The 18,465-nt window shown below is 43.3% G+C and overlaps 1 protein-coding gene across 24 annotated transcripts in view; it reads right to left on the bottom strand.

Annotated features, from left to right (window-relative positions):
• Positions 1-18,465, bottom strand: part of PTK2 (protein tyrosine kinase 2) — a 224,867-nt gene that overhangs the window by 15,847 nt on the left and 190,555 nt on the right. For 19 of the 24 annotated variants that reach the window (XM_060195934.1, XM_060195929.1, XM_060195930.1 and 16 more), the window contains 4 exons: positions 17,326-17,437; positions 9,882-9,968; positions 4,478-4,615; positions 3,458-3,589 (listed from right to left, as the gene is read on the bottom strand). In XM_060195934.1, coding sequence (XP_060051917.1) covers positions 3,458-3,589; positions 4,478-4,615; positions 9,882-9,968; positions 17,326-17,437 — 469 coding nt within the window. Of the gene's footprint in view, positions 1-3,457; positions 3,590-4,477; positions 4,616-9,881; positions 9,969-17,325; positions 17,438-18,032; positions 18,418-18,465 lie in introns of those variants that run through there. The other 5 variants (XM_060195936.1, XM_060195942.1, XM_060195947.1 and 2 more) reach the window with 3 other exon arrangements.

Here is an 18,465-nt window from a genome sequence, read left to right as displayed (position 1 = left end):
CACCTGCAGGGGAGTCACTTCACAAGTGGTGAAGCAGGTCTGCAGGTGTCTATCTTTCTCTCAACCTCTCTGTCATCCCCTCCTCTCTCCATTTCTCTCTGTCCTATCCAACAATGACACCAATAACAATAATAATAGATTACAACAATAAAACAAGGGCAACAAAAGGGGATATATAAATAAATATTTTTAAAAAAGTTGTCAAGAGATGCTTCAGAAGAGAAACACGAGGTACAAAATGAACACTGGAAATGAAAAAGAGTGTAAAAACAACAACTATGTATTTGGGAAATAAGTCAAGAAGATCTCATGTGATAAATAGCAGAAATCACAAGACAAATCACTAAAATCAATGGCCTCAGCCAGTACTGAACCAGAACGATACTGAAAGCTTTTTACAAAAATAAGAGTACCTTTAGGGGCCAGGCGGTGGCATAACAAGTAAAGTGCAGACATTACCGTGTACAAGGACCGGGTTCAAGGCCCAGGTCCCCACTTGCAATGGTGGGAAATTTAGGAGCAGGACAGCAGGTGTCCCTCTTTGTCACTATTTATGTTTCTATAAAAACAACAATGACAACAACAACAACAACAAAACCCAGAAGCCACCGAGAGTGGAGTCATTGTGCAGAGAAGCTCTGAATGAATGTAGTAATGTAACATGGGAAGTTAAGACATGTACTTCAAGAACACCAGAAAAACTCTTGGGAGAAATGAAGGAAGTCAGGGACACAAAGAACATGCTTGGCGGAGCCGAGACGAGCAGCACACTGAGTTGTAACAGAGATGTGATCCAGTGTTGCTTAGAACCATGTTCATGCCACTTTAAATGGCCTTTGGACACAATTTGGAAACTAATTAGAAATTATCCAGTTATATGGACCAGATATTTGTCAAAACTAACCAAACTGTACACTGAAGATCTGATTGCATGTAAATTATCTCCTAGGAAAGCCAAAGGTCCACAATAGAGTGGCAAATGGACCTCCCTCTTCAGACTTTTGACTTAGAATTCCAGAAAGTAGTCAGGAGACTGAACTGGTGCCTGGACTAACTTCCTCCCACTCCCATGAGCCACCGACATAGTTGTCTGACCCATGTCATTACACTCACTGCTCTCTCTGCCTGGAAAGTATTTCGTGAGTCTGCTTGCTGTGCCAATTACAATTTATCTTTCAGCCTTGGCTCCAGTGTTATCTGACCCCAACACTACCCGCCCACTCCTCCAGGACACTGCATGCAGGCCTTCTCAGATCAGCAAATTATTCCCAATAATTTCAAGCTCTGTTTTAAGGAAAAAAACTGAGAGGGCTCAGGGTAGTGGTGTTAAGAATCAGGGTCGGAGGTCGGGCAGTAGCGCAGAGAACGGTTAAGTGCACGTGGCGCAAAGCGCAAGGACCAAGGACCACCGTAAGAATCTTGGTTTGAGCCCTCCGCTCCCAACCTGTGGGGGAGTCGCTTCACAGGCGGTGAAGCAGGTCTGCAGGTGTCTGTCTTTCTCTCCCCCTCTCTTAATTTCTCTCTGTCCTATCCAACAACAAATAACATCAACAACAATAATGACCACAACAAGGCTACAACAGCAGGGGCTACAAAAGGGGGGGAAAAAAAGATGGCCTCCAGGAGCAGTGGATTCATGGTGCAGGCCCTGAGCCCCAGCAATAACCCTGGAGGCAAAAAAGAAAAAAAGAAAAAAAAAAAGGATCAGGGTCTAGAATGCTAAGCAGTGAGTGGATAAGTGACACAGAGACCATTCTGTCTTGTTCCTCTCTCTTTGTTCACAACAGGCTTATGAGAGACTGGTGAAGAGTTGCCTGGGAAGATTCTTTCTCACACACAAACTCAGATACACAATGGGGAATTCTTTCCTGTATCTGTCAAGAGAAGGGACAGCAGGAGGGCAAAACCCTGGGGTTTGGCTGCACATCCTGCAGTAGCAAGATACTGGCTTTATATACACAGTAAGATACCACGTGATAAATACTAGAAGACACACGAAGCAATGGCATATACCCAACCAGAAATCCACAACGAAAACCTTCCACACAAATTAAGTACTTTTATAGTCATGGTATGGCTTTGAATGAATGGTAGTAATTAAACAAGGGAAGTTAGATATGTACTTCAAGAAAACCATCACAGTAATGATAAAACCAATGAAACAAAGCTCACACGTCTCAGTTCAGATGTCAGTACTGAAATATTCACTGATTATTATACATGTCAGAAAATAACTCAAGAGGGCCAGGGCAGTATCTCAGTGGTAACACATGTGCATTCCATGCCCGAGGCCCTGGGTTTGATCCCTGATACCACCTAGCAGCAAAATAGATGGGGGAAGAGGGTCTGGGGGGCCGGGTGGTGGTGCACCTAGTTAAGCACACTCATTACAGTCTGTGAGGACTCAGGTTCAAGCCTCAAGTCATCACCTGCAAGGATGAAAGATTCAAGTGCTGCAAGTGTCTCTCCCCATTTCCCTCACCCTTCCCTTCCAAAAAAAAAAAGTGTCTGGTGTCTCCTTTCTCTTCTCTCTCCTTCCTCCTCCCACCGCCCCCCCCCCCCAACTCTTAAAAATACAGAATAAATTTTTTTTGCCAGGGATGCCACTATGGCTTCATGCATGTGTGAGGCCTGAAGTTGGTTTCTGGCTACTATATTAAGAAAATTAATTAAGTGACCACAAGGTGGCACAGTGAACAGGGCACTGAATTTGGAAGCATGAGGTCCTGAGTTATATTATGTGCCAGAGGGATGCTCTGGCTTTTTCTCTCTTCTCTCTCTCTCTCTTTTTACCATAGTGCTAATTATAATGGCGTAGGGGATTAAACCCAGGACTGGAGAGCCTCAGGCATGGGTGTCTCTTTGCAAAACCATTAGACTATCTACTCGCTCTCTCTTTAATAAGATATTGTATTTATTTTTAATTATCTTTATTTATTTGATAGGGACAGCTAGAAATTGAGAGGAAGGGGGAGACAGAGAGAGAAAGAAAGAGGGGGAGGGAGAGAGAGAGAGACCTGCAGTCCTGCTTCACCACTCGTGAGGCTTTCCCCCTGTAGGTGGGGACCAAGGGGCTTGAACCTAGGTCCTTGCGCTCTGTAACGTGTGTGCTTAACTAGGTGCGCCACTACCCGGCCCCTTTCTCTCTCCTTCTCTAGCTTGTGTTAATAAAATATAAAATAAAAAAATAAGCACTTATTTTGATATAAATAAACATTTACATTAAAAGTATCAGGGATCCAATGTAGAGATTTATCTTGCTTTGGAGAAGATAAACCTTTGTAATAATTTTCACTTCTCAGTTCAAATGTCAGTACTAAAATATTCACTGATTATTATTTATGTCAGAAAATAACTCAAGAGGGCCTGGGCGGTATCTCAGTGGCAACACATGTGCATTCCACAATGAACCACAGCTGAATATAGGAAGAAGAAATCTTTCTGAAATACAAATTACCAGAAATCTCTCTTCTTTCTCCAACCATCGCTGATCCTCTTCCATCTCCTGTTGCTGTCGAATCAACCGCTCCTCCATCAGGTGGGTTGGCAACACCTGTCCAATTCCTCGCAGGTCTAACGCCGAAGAGTCCTAGAGGTTTAAACAGCATGGCCATTCTCCTAAATCTTTTAGGATGTTCCGTGTGTTTCCCAAAACAATCAAATAAAAACAAAACAAAACAGCAAAGATGGCAGAAACAGGGCCTCACTCATCATCTGGTTGTGGGGATAAGTCCTTTTGAGTCTTCAAATGAACATGTGCCAAGCATCTTAAGGGGTTGGGTGGTGGCTAACCTGGCTGAGTGTATGTGTTACAATGCTCAAGGACCCAGATTTGAGCCCCCAGTCCCTACCTGCAGGGGGAAAGCTTCATGAATGGTGAAGCAGTGCTGCAGATACCTCTCTACCTCTCTCCCCCTTCCTCTCAATTTCCAGCTGTCTCTATCCAATAAATAAAGATAATAAATTAAAAAAAAAAATCAAGCACCTTAAAAAGCATATATAGCTGTTTAGGTCACAATTCCACTTACAGGGATTTATTTTAAAGAAAAACCCAAGACATGTGCAAAGAATAACTCCTTATAGTCAGAGTAAAAAAAGTGTGTAAGCTTTGGAAACAAAAGAACAGAAGGATTAAAAAAAGATGCACATATATTATGAAGTACTAAGCAGTCATAAATATGTTTATGCCATGGAAAAGAATACGAACCACAGATGGTGTCAGATGTTCTTGTTTTAACTATAAATATGTAATAAAAATTCACATACTCCACAGAGGCTGTGTCTTGCTGTTTCTTCCTTGATCTCAACACAAGCTAGCTATGTTCAGCATTTCTCCTTTGTTTGAGTATGAAAGATTCATAGAACCAGAAAGCACGTGCGTTGAGCAGGCATCTTGATCTTAGAATTGAGAGATATAAGGTACCTTGGGCAAATTTTCCTCAGGTAACAAACTGAAGCCCAAGCACATCCAATTTACCTCTGTGTTGGGCTGCCACACTGATATCTCCTGTGGTCTATGATTCCACGAATCTGTTTGGTCCAAAAGAGAAGTCTGCCCTGGGTAGATGCTGCCCGCCATGGCTGTGATTCCATGTGACCCAGGGTAGCCAGAAACCTGTAGGTGAGTGAGGTTGCAGGGTCACATTCTAATGCAAAGGGACTCCTGCACAGCTCTGCTTGCATCATATAGGAAAGGAAGCAACTATGATTGCAGAGAATATGGTGGTGGAATAATGTCCCCACCCCCCCCAAAATCCAACCCCAGTCCTTGCAACTTGCAAATATGGCACCATACGTGAAAAATGGTGTTTAGAGATGTGATTATAAGGCTATGCTCCTGAAATGAGGTGATTATCCTGATTATCTGGGAAAACCCAACGTAATCACAAGGCTACTGGAATGCCAAGAGGGGCTGGGTTAAGTGTGACTACTGAGTTAGAAAGATACAACACGGCTGGGTTAGAAGAGGAAGTAGAAGAGTTACAGCTAAGGAATGTAGGTGTCTCAAGCTGCTGGTAAAGGCAAACAAATGAATTCTCTTCTAGTGCCTTGCAAGAGGTGATTTATTACGGCAATCGTAGAGAATTAATGTATATATACACTAAAAAACCAGAAATTATTTTACATTTGCTACAATGCTGAGAGCAGACAATCTTTTGATGTAAAAGAAAAGCTCATGAAACTTGCTGAGCGATGCAATGTTTGCTATTTCTAACCCCAACTGGACCAAGCAAAATCCTCAACTGTCTGTTGTCTTCTGGGATGAAATGGCTTGGTGGAGGGAAAAAGCAGTGTTTTCGTGTCTGAATGATGATGACCAAGGGAGAGCAAGATGCTTAGTTGGATGCAGAGGGGAAAAAAAGGGCTGACGGAAAATTCTTTCTATGGTTCCCCACTCCTTAACCCAAGAGAAGAGAATAGAATAGTTATTTGTTCCTGTAACTCGGATGGCCAGGTTGTCACTTAACTTCGCAGTGAGATAAAGCACAACCACATTCGTATTGCCAAACTTCAGCACACCCTTCAACAGCGGCCTGTGCACCTGAAACCCACACACCACAGTGAGAAAAATGGAGTCTTTCAATTGAAAGGTATAACAAGAGAGTGGGAGAGACAGCATAATGGTTATGCAAAGAGAATCTCATGCCTGAGGCTCCAAAGTCTCAGGTTCAATCCCCCGCACCACCATAAGCCAGAGCTGAGCAGGGCTCTGGTGTTTCTCTCTGTGTCTCTGTCTGCATCTCTCTCAAAAAGAAAGTAAAATATTAAAAAAAAAAAGGTATAACAAGAGTGTATGTAGGCCACATAAGTTTATTTGAATATGAAAACTTTAATAATAAAAGTATTAAGTACTTTTAAAGGTTTTTAAAATATTTATTTCCCCTTTTCTTGCTCTTGTTTTTTTAATTGTTGTTGTAGTTATTGTTGTTATTGATGTCACTGTTAGATAGGACAGAGAGAAATGGAGAGAGGAGGGGAAGACAGAGAGGGGGAGAGAAAGACAGACACCTGCAGACCTGCTTCACCGCCTGTGAAGAGACACCCCTGCAGGTGGGGAGCCAGGGGCTCGAACAGGGACCCTTATACCAGTCCTTGCACTTTGTGCTACATGCGCTAACCCGCTACGCTACCGCCTGACTCCCAAGTGTTAAGTACTTTATCACTACTATTTTTTGGTAAGAAAGGATATAGTATTGTCAGATAACTTATAGGAATTTTCACAATAGAGAGATATAAGTATCCCAGGCAAAACCAAAAGCACTGTAATCCATTAACCTCTCCCCCAGCAATAAAGTGAAACAAACAAACAACAAACTCAGGCACTTTTTCTAAATATCATCACTGTGAAAGGGTCAAATGAGAAGTTTAGGCTAAAAAGGAACATGAAAAAACAGCAGTATAGTCAATCTTCTTTATAAGATAAGGACAGTCAGGGTTTTGTTTGATTAAAAAAAAATTATTGAGTGCATATTCTCTTCTATACACTGTTATGGGCAAAATAGAGACAAATCCTTATTTTCTGTGGACAGACAACCACTATAAATCTCTGCCAGAGCCATAAATCATCAAAGTGCCCTGGAGGGATACATCCACCCGAGAGACTGGCCAGGACACAAATGCATTCCCTGTCATGTTGCTTCAAACAGTTCCCACAGCCCAGAATAGAGCTGGAGGGGCGGGGAGGGGAAAGGAGGGGCGGGGAGGGGAAAGGAAGGGAGGGAAGAGGAGGAGACAGGAGAGGAGAGAGAAAATCAGTGGCCCTTGATGGAGGTCACCTGGAGGCCTCCGCGGCTCAGTGCTTGGCATGCTCTTCTTGCTTCAGCTGAACACCCAAGGAAAAGCTTTCTCTCTACACCAAAGCCTCTGCAGCCAGCCACCCGGGAACGACTACCTTGTTCCCAGGCTTCAGAATGAAGGGATAGGAAATGAAGGTAACAAAGGAATTAAGGAGCCTAAGATTAGTACAATTTCACTGTACTGGTTAGTACTAGCTGAGACATGGCTCTGGGCTCCCCAGTTCCAACAGGCAAGACGTTTTGTCCACTAGTTAGACCCTGTTTTAGAGGTACATACAGGATACAAATGCTTTCATCTGACTGTCAATAATCCCAGGAAGCTGTTGGGGAAGAAAAGACATCCCTCTCTTTACAAACAAAGCTAGGAAGTCTCTATCTGATTGAACGAAGCAACCACTTGGCCTTTTCCTTTCTGGACAAAAACACTTGTGGTTCTATGAACATTTTTCATCTTGGTAATTTAGCTATTCAGTTTTTCACCAACAACTTATCATCACTAATAACCAAACCAATCAGCTGTGACTGTCAATATCAAGTCCAGATACACAAAAGGCACCGCCAGCAACAGAACCACAGTCAGTGCAATGGACATGAGACTATTTTATTTCTTGGAAAGTACCTGATAGATTTTTCTGTTTTATTGGGTGAGTAATGACTTACATGCCAGTTGTACACAAGTGCAATATTTTAAGGTTCATTTTTATTAGTTATTTCATAGTGATTTACAAGATTATAATAGGGGTATCGCTCTACATCACTCCCACCACCAAAGTTCTATGTTCACCCCCCCCCCCCATGGTAACCAGTATAGTACCAGGAGTCCCAATTCCTCATCTTCCCAGATAGTCCCAACACTAACCCAAGTCTTCCTCCTCCAACACTGAGCTCTGGGTCCCCAATGCCCTCAACCTCCTCTCCCAGTCCCCCACGTTCTTAAGTCTTACTGTCACAGACCACATCTAGTTTAAGTTTTGCCCTGTGTTTTGTCCTTCTCTCCTTGGTTTTTAAATAAGTGAGATTATTATTCTTTTTTGGGCTGATCTCATTCAGCATGATTCCCTCAAGTTCTATCCAAGATGAGGCAAAGGAAATTATTTCATCATTTTAATACAAGTGTGTGTGTGTGTGTGTGTGTGTGTGTGTGTGTGTGTGATCTCACAACTTTCTTAACCATTCATCTGTCGTTGGGCAATCTGGCTTGCTTCTATGTTTGAATTAATATATACAGTTCTGCTATAGACAAAGGCATACATCTCCTTGGATAGGGTTTTTGGCTTTTCGTTCTAGAGCCCTAAGAGAGGGAATGCGGAGTCACAGAGTAGGATGATTTCTAATGTTATGAGGTAGCTTCAGACTGTCTTCTACAATGGCTGAACCAATTTACATTCCCACCAGCAGTGTAGAAGTATTCATTTTTCTCTGCATCTTGCCAGTACTTGTTCCTGTCTTCTCTGATGTCTGATGTCCTCACAGGTCTGAAGCGGTCTCTGTCATGGTCTCGAGCTCTTTCTAGCAGACAGAGACGGTGAAAGAGACGATAGCACCAAAGCTCTCTTCAATGTGGCGGAGACTGGCATTGAAGCACTACCTTACTGTTGTCTTTTTTTGTTATTTCTCTGATAATCAGTGACTTTGAGCATTTCTTTTTTTAAATTATCTTTATTTATTTATTTGGATATAGACAGCCAGAAATCGAGAGGGAAGGGGGTGATAGAGAGTGAGAGAGACAGAGAGACAGCTGCAGCACTGCTTCACCACTTGTGAAGCTTTCCCCCTGCAGGTGGGAGCCAGGGGCTCGAACCCAGGTCCTTGCGCACTGTAATATGCGCACTCAACCAGGTGCGCCACCACTCGGCCTCTTGAGCATTTCTTCTTTTGTCTGTTGGTCAACTGAATATCCATATCTTCTACCCAGTTTTTAAAGCCCCCCCCCCCTCCTTTCTCATAGCTGAGCTTTTTGAGCTCTTTCTATATTTCAGATATTAGCCCTCTGTCTGATGTATGGCATGTGAAGATCTCCCATCCAGCAGGCTGTCTTTCTGTTTGGGCAGTGGTTCCTTTTGCTGTGCTGAAGCTTTTCATTTGGATGTAGTTCCATTGGGTTATTTTTATTTTCCTTGCTGTTGTAACTGATTGTTCAAAGACATCCCAAGGAAAATATTATGGATTATTCTACCAATATTTTCTTCTATAATAATTGATGGTTTCTTGTCTAACATTCAAGTTTTGATACACTTGGAGTTGACTTTTCTACAGGGTGTTCTGTGGTGGCCTGGTTCCATGGCTCTGCACATTTCAATCCAATTTTCCCAGCACCACTTGCTGGAAAGCGTCTCCTTTTTCCATTTAATGTTCTGGGCCCTCTTTGTCAAAAATTAGGTCTAGAGGCAAATCCACCCGTCCATCACTTCCCTCTTATGGATTAAAATAATGCCTTTGTAGCCTTGGTACAGTAATACAATGGAATATATCTCAGCACTAAAGAAGAGCGAATTACTGATGCTCCTCTTTTTTGGTCTCTAGAATTATCACTAGGCTCCACACTTGATGTAATGCTTTTTTTTTTTTTTTTAAATCTTTTTATTTATTGGATAGAGAAAGATAGAAACCGAGAGGGAAGGGGGAGATAGAGAGGGAGCGAGACAGAGAGACACCTGCAGCCCTGCTTCACCACTTGCGAAGTTTTCTCTCGGCAGGTGGGGACCGCGGGCTCGAACCCAGGTCCTTGTGCACTGTAACCAGTGCGCTCAACCAGGTGCACCACCACTTGGCCCCCCCTTTTTTTTAAATAAAAGGGAAGAGATAGAGCAGGGAAGGGACAGAGTGGAGAGTCGCAAAAGCACCACACCCTGCTGAAGGAGCTTCACCTGTGCAGACAGAGCATGAAGCTGCATCTTTGTGCATGGTAATGTATGTACTCCACTAGGTGAGAAACCTCCTGGGCTCCTGAATTAGATTTTAGCTTATCAAATCATATTCATGGCATACACATAACACATATATGTAAACACACAGTGAACCTTCCCATTAGCAAATGTGCTCAAGAGTAAAATAACACTTTTGTATCTGTGATGCCTGGCTTACCTGGTAATGATTGGCTTGCCCCAGGTGTTGTGGGCTGGGATAAAATCCTTCACTGGATCGTGGACTCGGATAACCAGGTCTGCTGGGCTGTGAATAAAACAAGAGAACCTCATGTGAGTAGGTAAGGCGATGCTTCATTAAACATTTATTGGGTAGAGACAAGAGAAATTGAGAGAGAGAGGGGAGATAAAGAGGGACTTCTGCAGCACTGCTTCACCATTCATGAAGCTTTTTTTTTTCTGCAGACAGGGACTGAAACCAGGGTCTTTGTGTAACGGTCTGAACACCTTTAATAATATGCCTAATCAACGGTTTTAGAATCTTTTTATCTTAGATGTGGGCAGCCATGAACAATCTATTTTGAGCCAGTTTAGGGTGAAAACTTTTTTTTGAACTTGCATACAAGTTACGCAAGTGGTTTTTATAAATTGGAATAAAACCTCAGTTCTGAGGTTATGCATACTAAATTCAATGTGATATGAATTAATTTGAGAGAAAAAAAAAAGAGCTCTTTATAAGGTGGCTCATTGTAGGAAATTCTGTGCCTTCCCCCTTGAGCAAGAGTGTTACATGAACAACAATTTGCGGTAAGAAAAATACCAGGCTAGCCACCTTAACATCTACATCTACTTTGCATTTGGAAATCAACTGGTAATTCGGAAACACTGCAGCATGGACAGAAATTATTTTGTGAGGTGAGGTCCCAGGACACATTGGTGAGGTTGTCTGCCCAGGGAAGTCAGGTTGGCATCATGATAGCATCTGCAACTTGGTGGCTGAAAAGCATTAAGATATAAAGTAGAGGGGGAGTTGGACGGTAGCGCAGCAGGTTAAGCACACGTGGCGCAAAGCGCAAGGACTGGCAGAAAGATCCTGGTTTGAACCTCCAGCTCCCCACATGCAGGGGAGTCACTTCATGCAGGTCTGCAGGTGTCTATCTTTCTCCCTCTCTGTCTTCCCCTCCTCTCTCCATTTCTCTCTGTCCTATCCAACAACGATGACATCAATTACAACAACAATAAAAAAACAAGGGCAACAAAAGGGAAAATAAATAAGTAAAAGATATAGAGTAGATATGCAGGTGGATCCCAGTTATTGTCTGGGGAGATGATGTCCTGGCTGGAAAAAGGACCAGAAAGCTGGAAGCTGGATCTGGGAAGAGAGTAGCTCCCAAATATGGGAAAGGCGTATAAATATTGTTGACTGTAAAACCCACTGATTTGATCTGATCTGGGGCCCATAACCAGCTTTCAGGCTCAGGGGAAAAAAGGCAGACAAACTAGAATAGCCACAGGTCCTTTGTACTATAACTAAAATATGCCTACTAACTAACTATCTGCAGAACGGAACCCCCCCCCCCCCACCTCCACAACTCTTCATCTGCACTACTCCAGCCTTTACGTTCATGATTGTTCAACAACTTGTTTGGCTTTATATGTTAACTCTCTTTTCAGCCACCAGGTTCCAGATGCTAGCATGATGCCAACCAGACTTCCTGGACAGACAACCCCACCAATGTGTCCTGGAGCTCCGCTTCCCCAGAGCCCCACCCTACTAGGGAAAGAGAGAGGCAGGCTGGGAGTATGGATCAGCCAGTCAACGCCCATGTTGAGCGGGGAAGCAACTACAGAAGCCAGACCTTCCACCTTCTGCACCCCACAATAACCTTGGGTCCATACTCCCAGAGGGATACAGAACAGGAAAGCTTTCAAGGGAGGGTATAGGATACGGAGATTTGGTGGTGGGAACTGTGTGGAGTACCCCTCTTATCCTATGGTTTTGTCAGTGTTTCGTTTTTATAAATAAAAATTAAAAAAAAAAAAAAGAACTAGTAGAGCAAGATTTCAAAAAAAAAAAAAAAAAAAAAAAAAGCCAAACCTCCCACTTCTGTACCCTATAATGATCCTGGGTCCACACTCCCAGAGGGATAAAGAAAAACTTCCAGTGGAGGGGAGGAGATATGAAACTTTGGTGGTGGGATTTGTACCCCTTTATCCCACAATCTTGTCAATCATTATTAAAATACTAATAATAAAGTAAAATAAAAAGGGAGATTATTTTGTGTTCATGTCTCTTTGTATTTCTGTAATATTCCTTGTCATCAGAAACATGGTTAACGTTTAAAACTAGGTGTCTGTGAAATTTATCCAAGTAGAATACAGGCAAGGTTGTCTTGGGGTAAATAAAGATCAAAACTTAAAGCAAAAAAAAAAAAATCATTTCAAGCAGAATTGTGTTTCACACGACAGGCAAAAGCCAGAGCACCACAACACTCCACTACATGTGGAGCTTACACCTTCTCTTCTACTGAACTGGGAGCCTCAGGCATGCAATTCTACCAACTAAGTGAACTCCTCGGCCTATGCTTTATTATAAAGAAGAGAAATGGTATTTCTTTAAACCCGATTGGAAAGAATGATATAGCTGCCAGGACCATTTAGTGGGGGAAACTGTCTTTCAACAAAGGATGTTGCAATAAGATGTGAGAAAATGAAGCTGGACCTCTTCTCACAGGACACATAAAAATTAACCCCAAATGAGCCACATATCTAAATGTAAGAGCTAAAAGTAAAAAAAAAAAATTAATTAAACAGAACTTTTCTTTGTGCTCAATAAAAAAAAGCAACCCAACTGTCTTTATTTCACCAACTTAAAAAAATAAGCTCAAAAAAAAGGAGTCAAGGGAGTCGGGTGGTAGAGCAGCAGGTTAAGTGCAGGTGGCGCAAAACGCAAGGACCAGCGTAAGGATCCTGGTTCGAGCCCCTGGCTCCCCACCTGCAGGGGAGTCACTTCACAAAGGTTGAAGCAGGTCTGCAAGTGTCTCTCTTTGTCTCCCCCTCCTCTCTCCATTTCTCTCTGTCTTATCCAACAAAGAGGACATCAATAACTACAACAATTAAAAAAACACACACGCAAGGGCAATAAAAAGGAATAAATAAATATTAAAAAATATATATTTTTAAAAAAGCAGTCAAGGGAGTCGGGTGGTAGCGCAGTGGGATAAGTGCACATGGCGCAAAGCGCAAGGACCAAGGAAGGATCCCTGTTCAAGCCCCCGGCTACCCACCTTCAGGGGGGTCACTTCACAGGCGGTGAAGTAGGTCTACAGGTGTCTTATCTTTCTCTCTCTATCTCTCTCTCTGTCTTCCCCATCTCTCTCCATTTCCTCTCTGTCCTATCCAACAACAATGACATCAACAACAATAACTACAACAATAAAACAACAAGGGCAACCAAAGGGAATATATATATATACTACTTAAAAAAGAACAGTCAAATGAAAATATTAAAATCCTACAGATTGATATAGACTTTTTTGGGTTATTGCTGGGGCTCAGTGCCTGAACTACAAATCCACTGCCCCTGGAGGCCATTTTTTTCCCACTTTGTTGCCCTGGTTGTTACCTTTGTTGTTGTCATTATTACTGCTGTTGTTATTGTTAGATAGGACAGAGAGAAACTGAGAGAAGAGGGGAGACAGAGAGGAGGAGAGAAAGACAAACACCTGCAGACCTGCTTTACCACCTGTGAAGTGACCCCCCCCCCCCGGGTGGGGAGCCAGGGGCTTGAACAGGGATCCTTCCGCCGGTCCTTGTGCTTTGTGCCACGTGCGCTTAACTCGCTGCACTACCGCCCGACTCCCTGATACAGACATTTGTCCAGATGGGAAAAGCTCCTTAATTCTGAGTTAATTTTTATTTATAAAATGGAAACACTAACAAGACCATTAGATAAGAGGGGTACAAATCCACACAATTCCCACCACCAGAACTCTGTATCCCATTCCCTTCCCTGATAGCTTTCCTATCCTTTACCCCTCTGGGAGTATGGACCTAGGGTCATTATAGGGTGCAAAAGGTGGAAGGTCTGGCTTCTGTAATTGCTTCCCCACTGAAACCTTATACTTCTGATTAAACAAAGCACCAGAAATGCCTACGCTCAGTCTCCACAATATATGAAAATATTAAGACCTTGCTAGGCAAGGATACCGATATCTGCATTGTATTTTATACTTTATTCTTTTATTGCCACCAGGGCTATCACTGAGGTTCAGTGCCTGCACAATAAGTCCATCACCCCCAGAGGCCATTTTATTTTTCTTTCTGATAAAGACAGAAATTGAGAGAAAAGTGTAGAGAGAAAGGGAGACGCCTGTATCACCACTTGGAATGCTTCTTCCCAGCTTGCAGGTGGGAACCAGGGGTTTGAAGCTGGGTGACCTTACTAGTCCACTCTACTGGGTACACCACCACTGGCCAGTGATACCTGCATTTTAAATAGCTGGGAACATGTAGGTAACTTGTACAAACCCACCTGGCTTTGATACACTAGAATTCAGTTTGAGATTATAATTCTTTTACTTTACTTATTAGTGATTTAAAACTGATTTACAAAATTATAAAGTAACAGGTTCAATTTCACATCTTTCCCACCACCAGAGTTCTGTGTCCCCATTCCATTTGCAAACGACATTAGGGGAGGAGGTTAGACAGCATAATGGTTATGCAAACAGACTCTCATGCCTGAGGCTCCAAAGTCCTAGGTTTAATCCTCTGCACCACAAGAAGTCAGAGTTGAACAGTGCTCTGGTTAAAATAAAATAATATAAATAAAAATAAATAAAAACAAAAAACCAAACACATTAGATTTCCCAAGACCACAGATATGGACTGACTACTATTTCTATAACTATTTATATACTTGCCCATATGGGTTGACTATTATTTCTATACTATTTATATACTTGCCCATATGGGTTGACTATTATTTCGATTAACTATATATACATTTGCCCATTTTTTCTATGGTCCTGTCTTCTCTTCTAAGTTACACCTACTACTTTCTGAGTGGCTTTCGCATTTCCGTTTTCTTTTTCACTTTTCTTTCTGGGTCCTGATGGAATTGGAGTTCAGAGCCCTCTGGTAATCTTATCCTAACATTTACCCCTCTGGGAGTATGAACCAAAATTCTTTCTACTTTTTTTTTTTTTTTTTTTTTTGTGTGTGTGTGTTTTATTTTTGGGTAGAAGCAGAAAAATCGAGGGAAGGTGATTGGAGAGAGGAAGCGGGAAGGGGGGAGAGAAAGAGAGAGAGAAATGGAGGGGGAGACCTGCAGACTTGCTTCAACCGCTTATGAAACTTGCCCCCTGTAGATGGGGAGCCGGGCTTGAACATGGTCCTTGTGCATGCACTATGTGTTTATTCAACCAGCTGTGCCACTTGCCTGGTCCCTGGATCAAAATCTTTATGGGATGCAAAAGGTGGGAATTCTGGCTTCTGTAACTGCTTCTCTGCTAGACATGGGAATTCACAGGTTGATCCATACCCCCAGCCTATTTCTGTTTTTTTTCTAGTAGGGTAGGGTTCTGGGGAGGTGAGATTTTTTTTTTCTCCTCCAGGGTTATTGCTGGGGCTCAGTGCCTGTACCATAAACACACTGCTCCTGGAGGCCGTTCTCCCCCCTCCTTTTGTTGCCCTTGTTGTGGTTATTATTGTTGTTGTTGATGTCATTTGTTGTTGGGACAGGACAGAGAGAAATGGAGAGAGGAGAGGAAGACAGAGAGGGGGAGAGAAAGAGAGACACCTGCAGACCTGCTTCACTGCCTGTGAATCGACTGCCCTGCAGGTGAGGAGCCAGAGCTCTAAAGACTGGGATCCTTCTGCTTTGCGCCATTGCGCTTAACCCTCTGCCGTACTACCTGACCCCTGGGGAGGTGAGATTCTGGGGCACACTGGGAGATGACAATTCTTTAATTGCTTATTGAACCAAGAAACAAGCAACTTTGTACCTACAGAGTGGAGGCTCTCAGACACTGGGATAAGGGGATCATGGTCCTTCTGATGGCAGTTAAGTATTTTGTTGTCAATAATCTAAGAAAGGGATCCAGGCAGTGGTGCAGTGGGTTAAGCGCACGTGGCGCAAAGTGCAAGGTCTGGCAGAAAGATCCAGGTTCGAACCCCGGCTCCCCACCTGCAGGGGAGTCACTTCACAGGCGGTGAAGCAGGTCTGCAGGTGTCTTTCTTTCCCCCTGTCTTCCCCTCCTCTCTCTATTTCTCTGTCCTATCCAACAACAATGACAGCAATAACAACAACAACAACGATAAACAGTAATGGCAACAAAAGGGAAAAAAATAAAGTTTCTCTAAAAAGAATAATCTAGGAAAGGCAAAGAATAGTTTTGATTTTTGTCTCTAATTTGCCACTAGTAGCATCCACTGGATGATACCGTGGCCTGTCTTTCTGAGTCCTAGTTGTGGTCACTGAGGAGGGCAGATTATGGAATACCACATACAAAACTCTGTAGAGCTGTATCAACCACCTGTATTTACTTTAAAATGTGTGATGACATTTATTAACTGCACAGTTTAAAATGTTGGCTAAAACAACAGCAGCTTTCAGGCATAATGATAAAAAAATTGGTACAGTACTTAAATTGTTTTGATATTTTGCGTTAACAGATTTCTGAACTTTTTCTGTAAGAAAAGAAAGCAAAGCACTGTCGAAGTTTCTTAGTATATTTTTAGCAAAAATGCATCATGACCTCCAACAGCCCCAAAGCAGCCTGTTACCTATTTACTGTCTTTTTACAAAATTTTCTTTCTTTCTTTTCTTTTTTTATTATTTAATAACTTTATTTATTGGCTAGAGACAGCTAGAAATACAGAGGGGAGGGAGAGAGGCAGAGAGACACCTGCAACACGGATCACCGTTCGCAAAGCTTCCCTGCTGCAGCCCTTGCCCATCGTGATGTGTGCTCAACCAGGTGCGCCACGACCTGGCCCTCTATTTACTCTTCAGAGAACCATCAAAACCGGATTATTTATGACAAGTAATGTGTGAAATACTAGCTTGTCAAAAAAGCCAACTCTTTCCTAAGGCCCCGATGAGGGAAAGATGGGCAGAAAGGGCTGTGAGAGAAAATGGGGAGAGGTACGGGAGGCGGCAGATCTAAAGAAGCTGTCTGCAGAGCACGGCAAGCAAATGCATACCAACAACCCACCCAGCAGATACAAAAGACAAAAATACAAAAGGCAGAAATTATGCAGAGTTCACAACAGAACCAAACCCAAAAGGAACAGGTTTATGTGCCACTGAACTCCTTTCAAACTAAAGCCTACAGTTAGCCGATAAGGTATTTTAATCCTGACTTGGGTTTTAGCAAGGTCCTTACACCCCATAAAAGGAAACTTTTCCCAGCCAGGCACATGGTTTAAGCTCACACCTAGTCCAGCCACCCGTGGTTTAAAACTGCCTCTCAGTGAGATGTACACTGGGAAAACGAGTGCACAGGAGGACCCTAAGCAGCGGGGCAGATACAAACCAGTAGCTGGCATTACAAGCGTTCCTCTGAGAACACCCTGGCATTTGCCTTTCTCCCCCAGGGAATGCAACACAAACCTCAAATGTGAGAATAGAGCGTAAGTCAGGGTGGGGTCTTTGCTACCTTGGGTGGCGCCTCATCAGACCCTCCGGAGTCCCAGGACACTGTGACCTGTCTTCTGGACTCCATCCTCATGCGCTCTTCTTGTTGAACCTTCTCTTCCTCCAGGATTGTGCTAGAGAGACAACACACTGTTTAAGGGGAGCTGACAATCAGATGGAATTAGCATATCAGATCCCACCCTGTCTTATCTGAGAAGCACCAGTGGGTCACCAATATATATAACAATAAAGAAACGGGCTTTTACACAGTGGGAAAGAGAATAAGATATTTTCACTCTTCACAACAGACTTGGTCCTGGAAGCATGTCTATTTAAAACCCAGCATAGGTAAGAAAGGGAGAGGTGGCAGGAAATAAGTTGTGAGAAGGCAAAGGTGGAATGTCTGCAGACAAATGTTTATTTTTAGAATTACCACAGAAGTTGCAAGCAGAGTTTTATTTGCACAGACATGTCTCAGGATTCACTATGTACATGAACCCCCCCGCCCGACACAATGTGACCACATCACCACACTTATGTGACCAATTAGCAAGCTGACCAGTAATCTCCCTAAACTGCTCACAACAACTTCACTACTCTAGCGTTCAGCTTACCCAGCACTTCATCAGAAAGGCGAGGACATCTACAGCCTCATTTACAGCTGCTTTTTAAAATACTGGCTGCCCCACACTGGGCCTCCACCTCACAGTTAGTAACATGGCGACTTACCGCTGCTCGGCCACCTGGGTTAGCTGCTGTCCCACATCCTGCAGCTGAGGCTGCCGGCTCTTCACTGCCCACAGCAGAACTCTCGGTCTGGGCTGGCTGCCATCAGACAAGATCCAGCCAGCAGCCAGAGACAGGCTCTGCTAACTTCCCATTTCACGCCGACTGAGACCCCTGGTCCCTGCTGCAGGGAGGGTGGCAGGGCTCTGAGACCCGCGTCCTCACAATGGCAAAGTTATCCCTTTAAGCCTGCAGCTCTGGAGTTGTACCCAAAGCTCACTCACAGTTTCTGACTCCCAGAGAGTACAGCAAATCACCACCCAAATTACTCATGGGAGTGAGGTCAGAGCACAGACCCTTTCTAATCTGGGAACTGGCTCAACTGTTGCAGGAAGATGTTCCTGTCTGACTGGAGGCTGGAATGTGCCGTTTCTCA

Source organism: Erinaceus europaeus, chromosome 8 (assembly GCF_950295315.1).
Source record: "Erinaceus europaeus chromosome 8, mEriEur2.1, whole genome shotgun sequence".
NCBI classification, from domain to species: domain Eukaryota; kingdom Metazoa; phylum Chordata; class Mammalia; order Eulipotyphla; family Erinaceidae; genus Erinaceus; species Erinaceus europaeus.
Note: the sequence above shows the minus strand (reverse complement) of the source record. Positions and strands in the feature narration are given on the sequence as shown.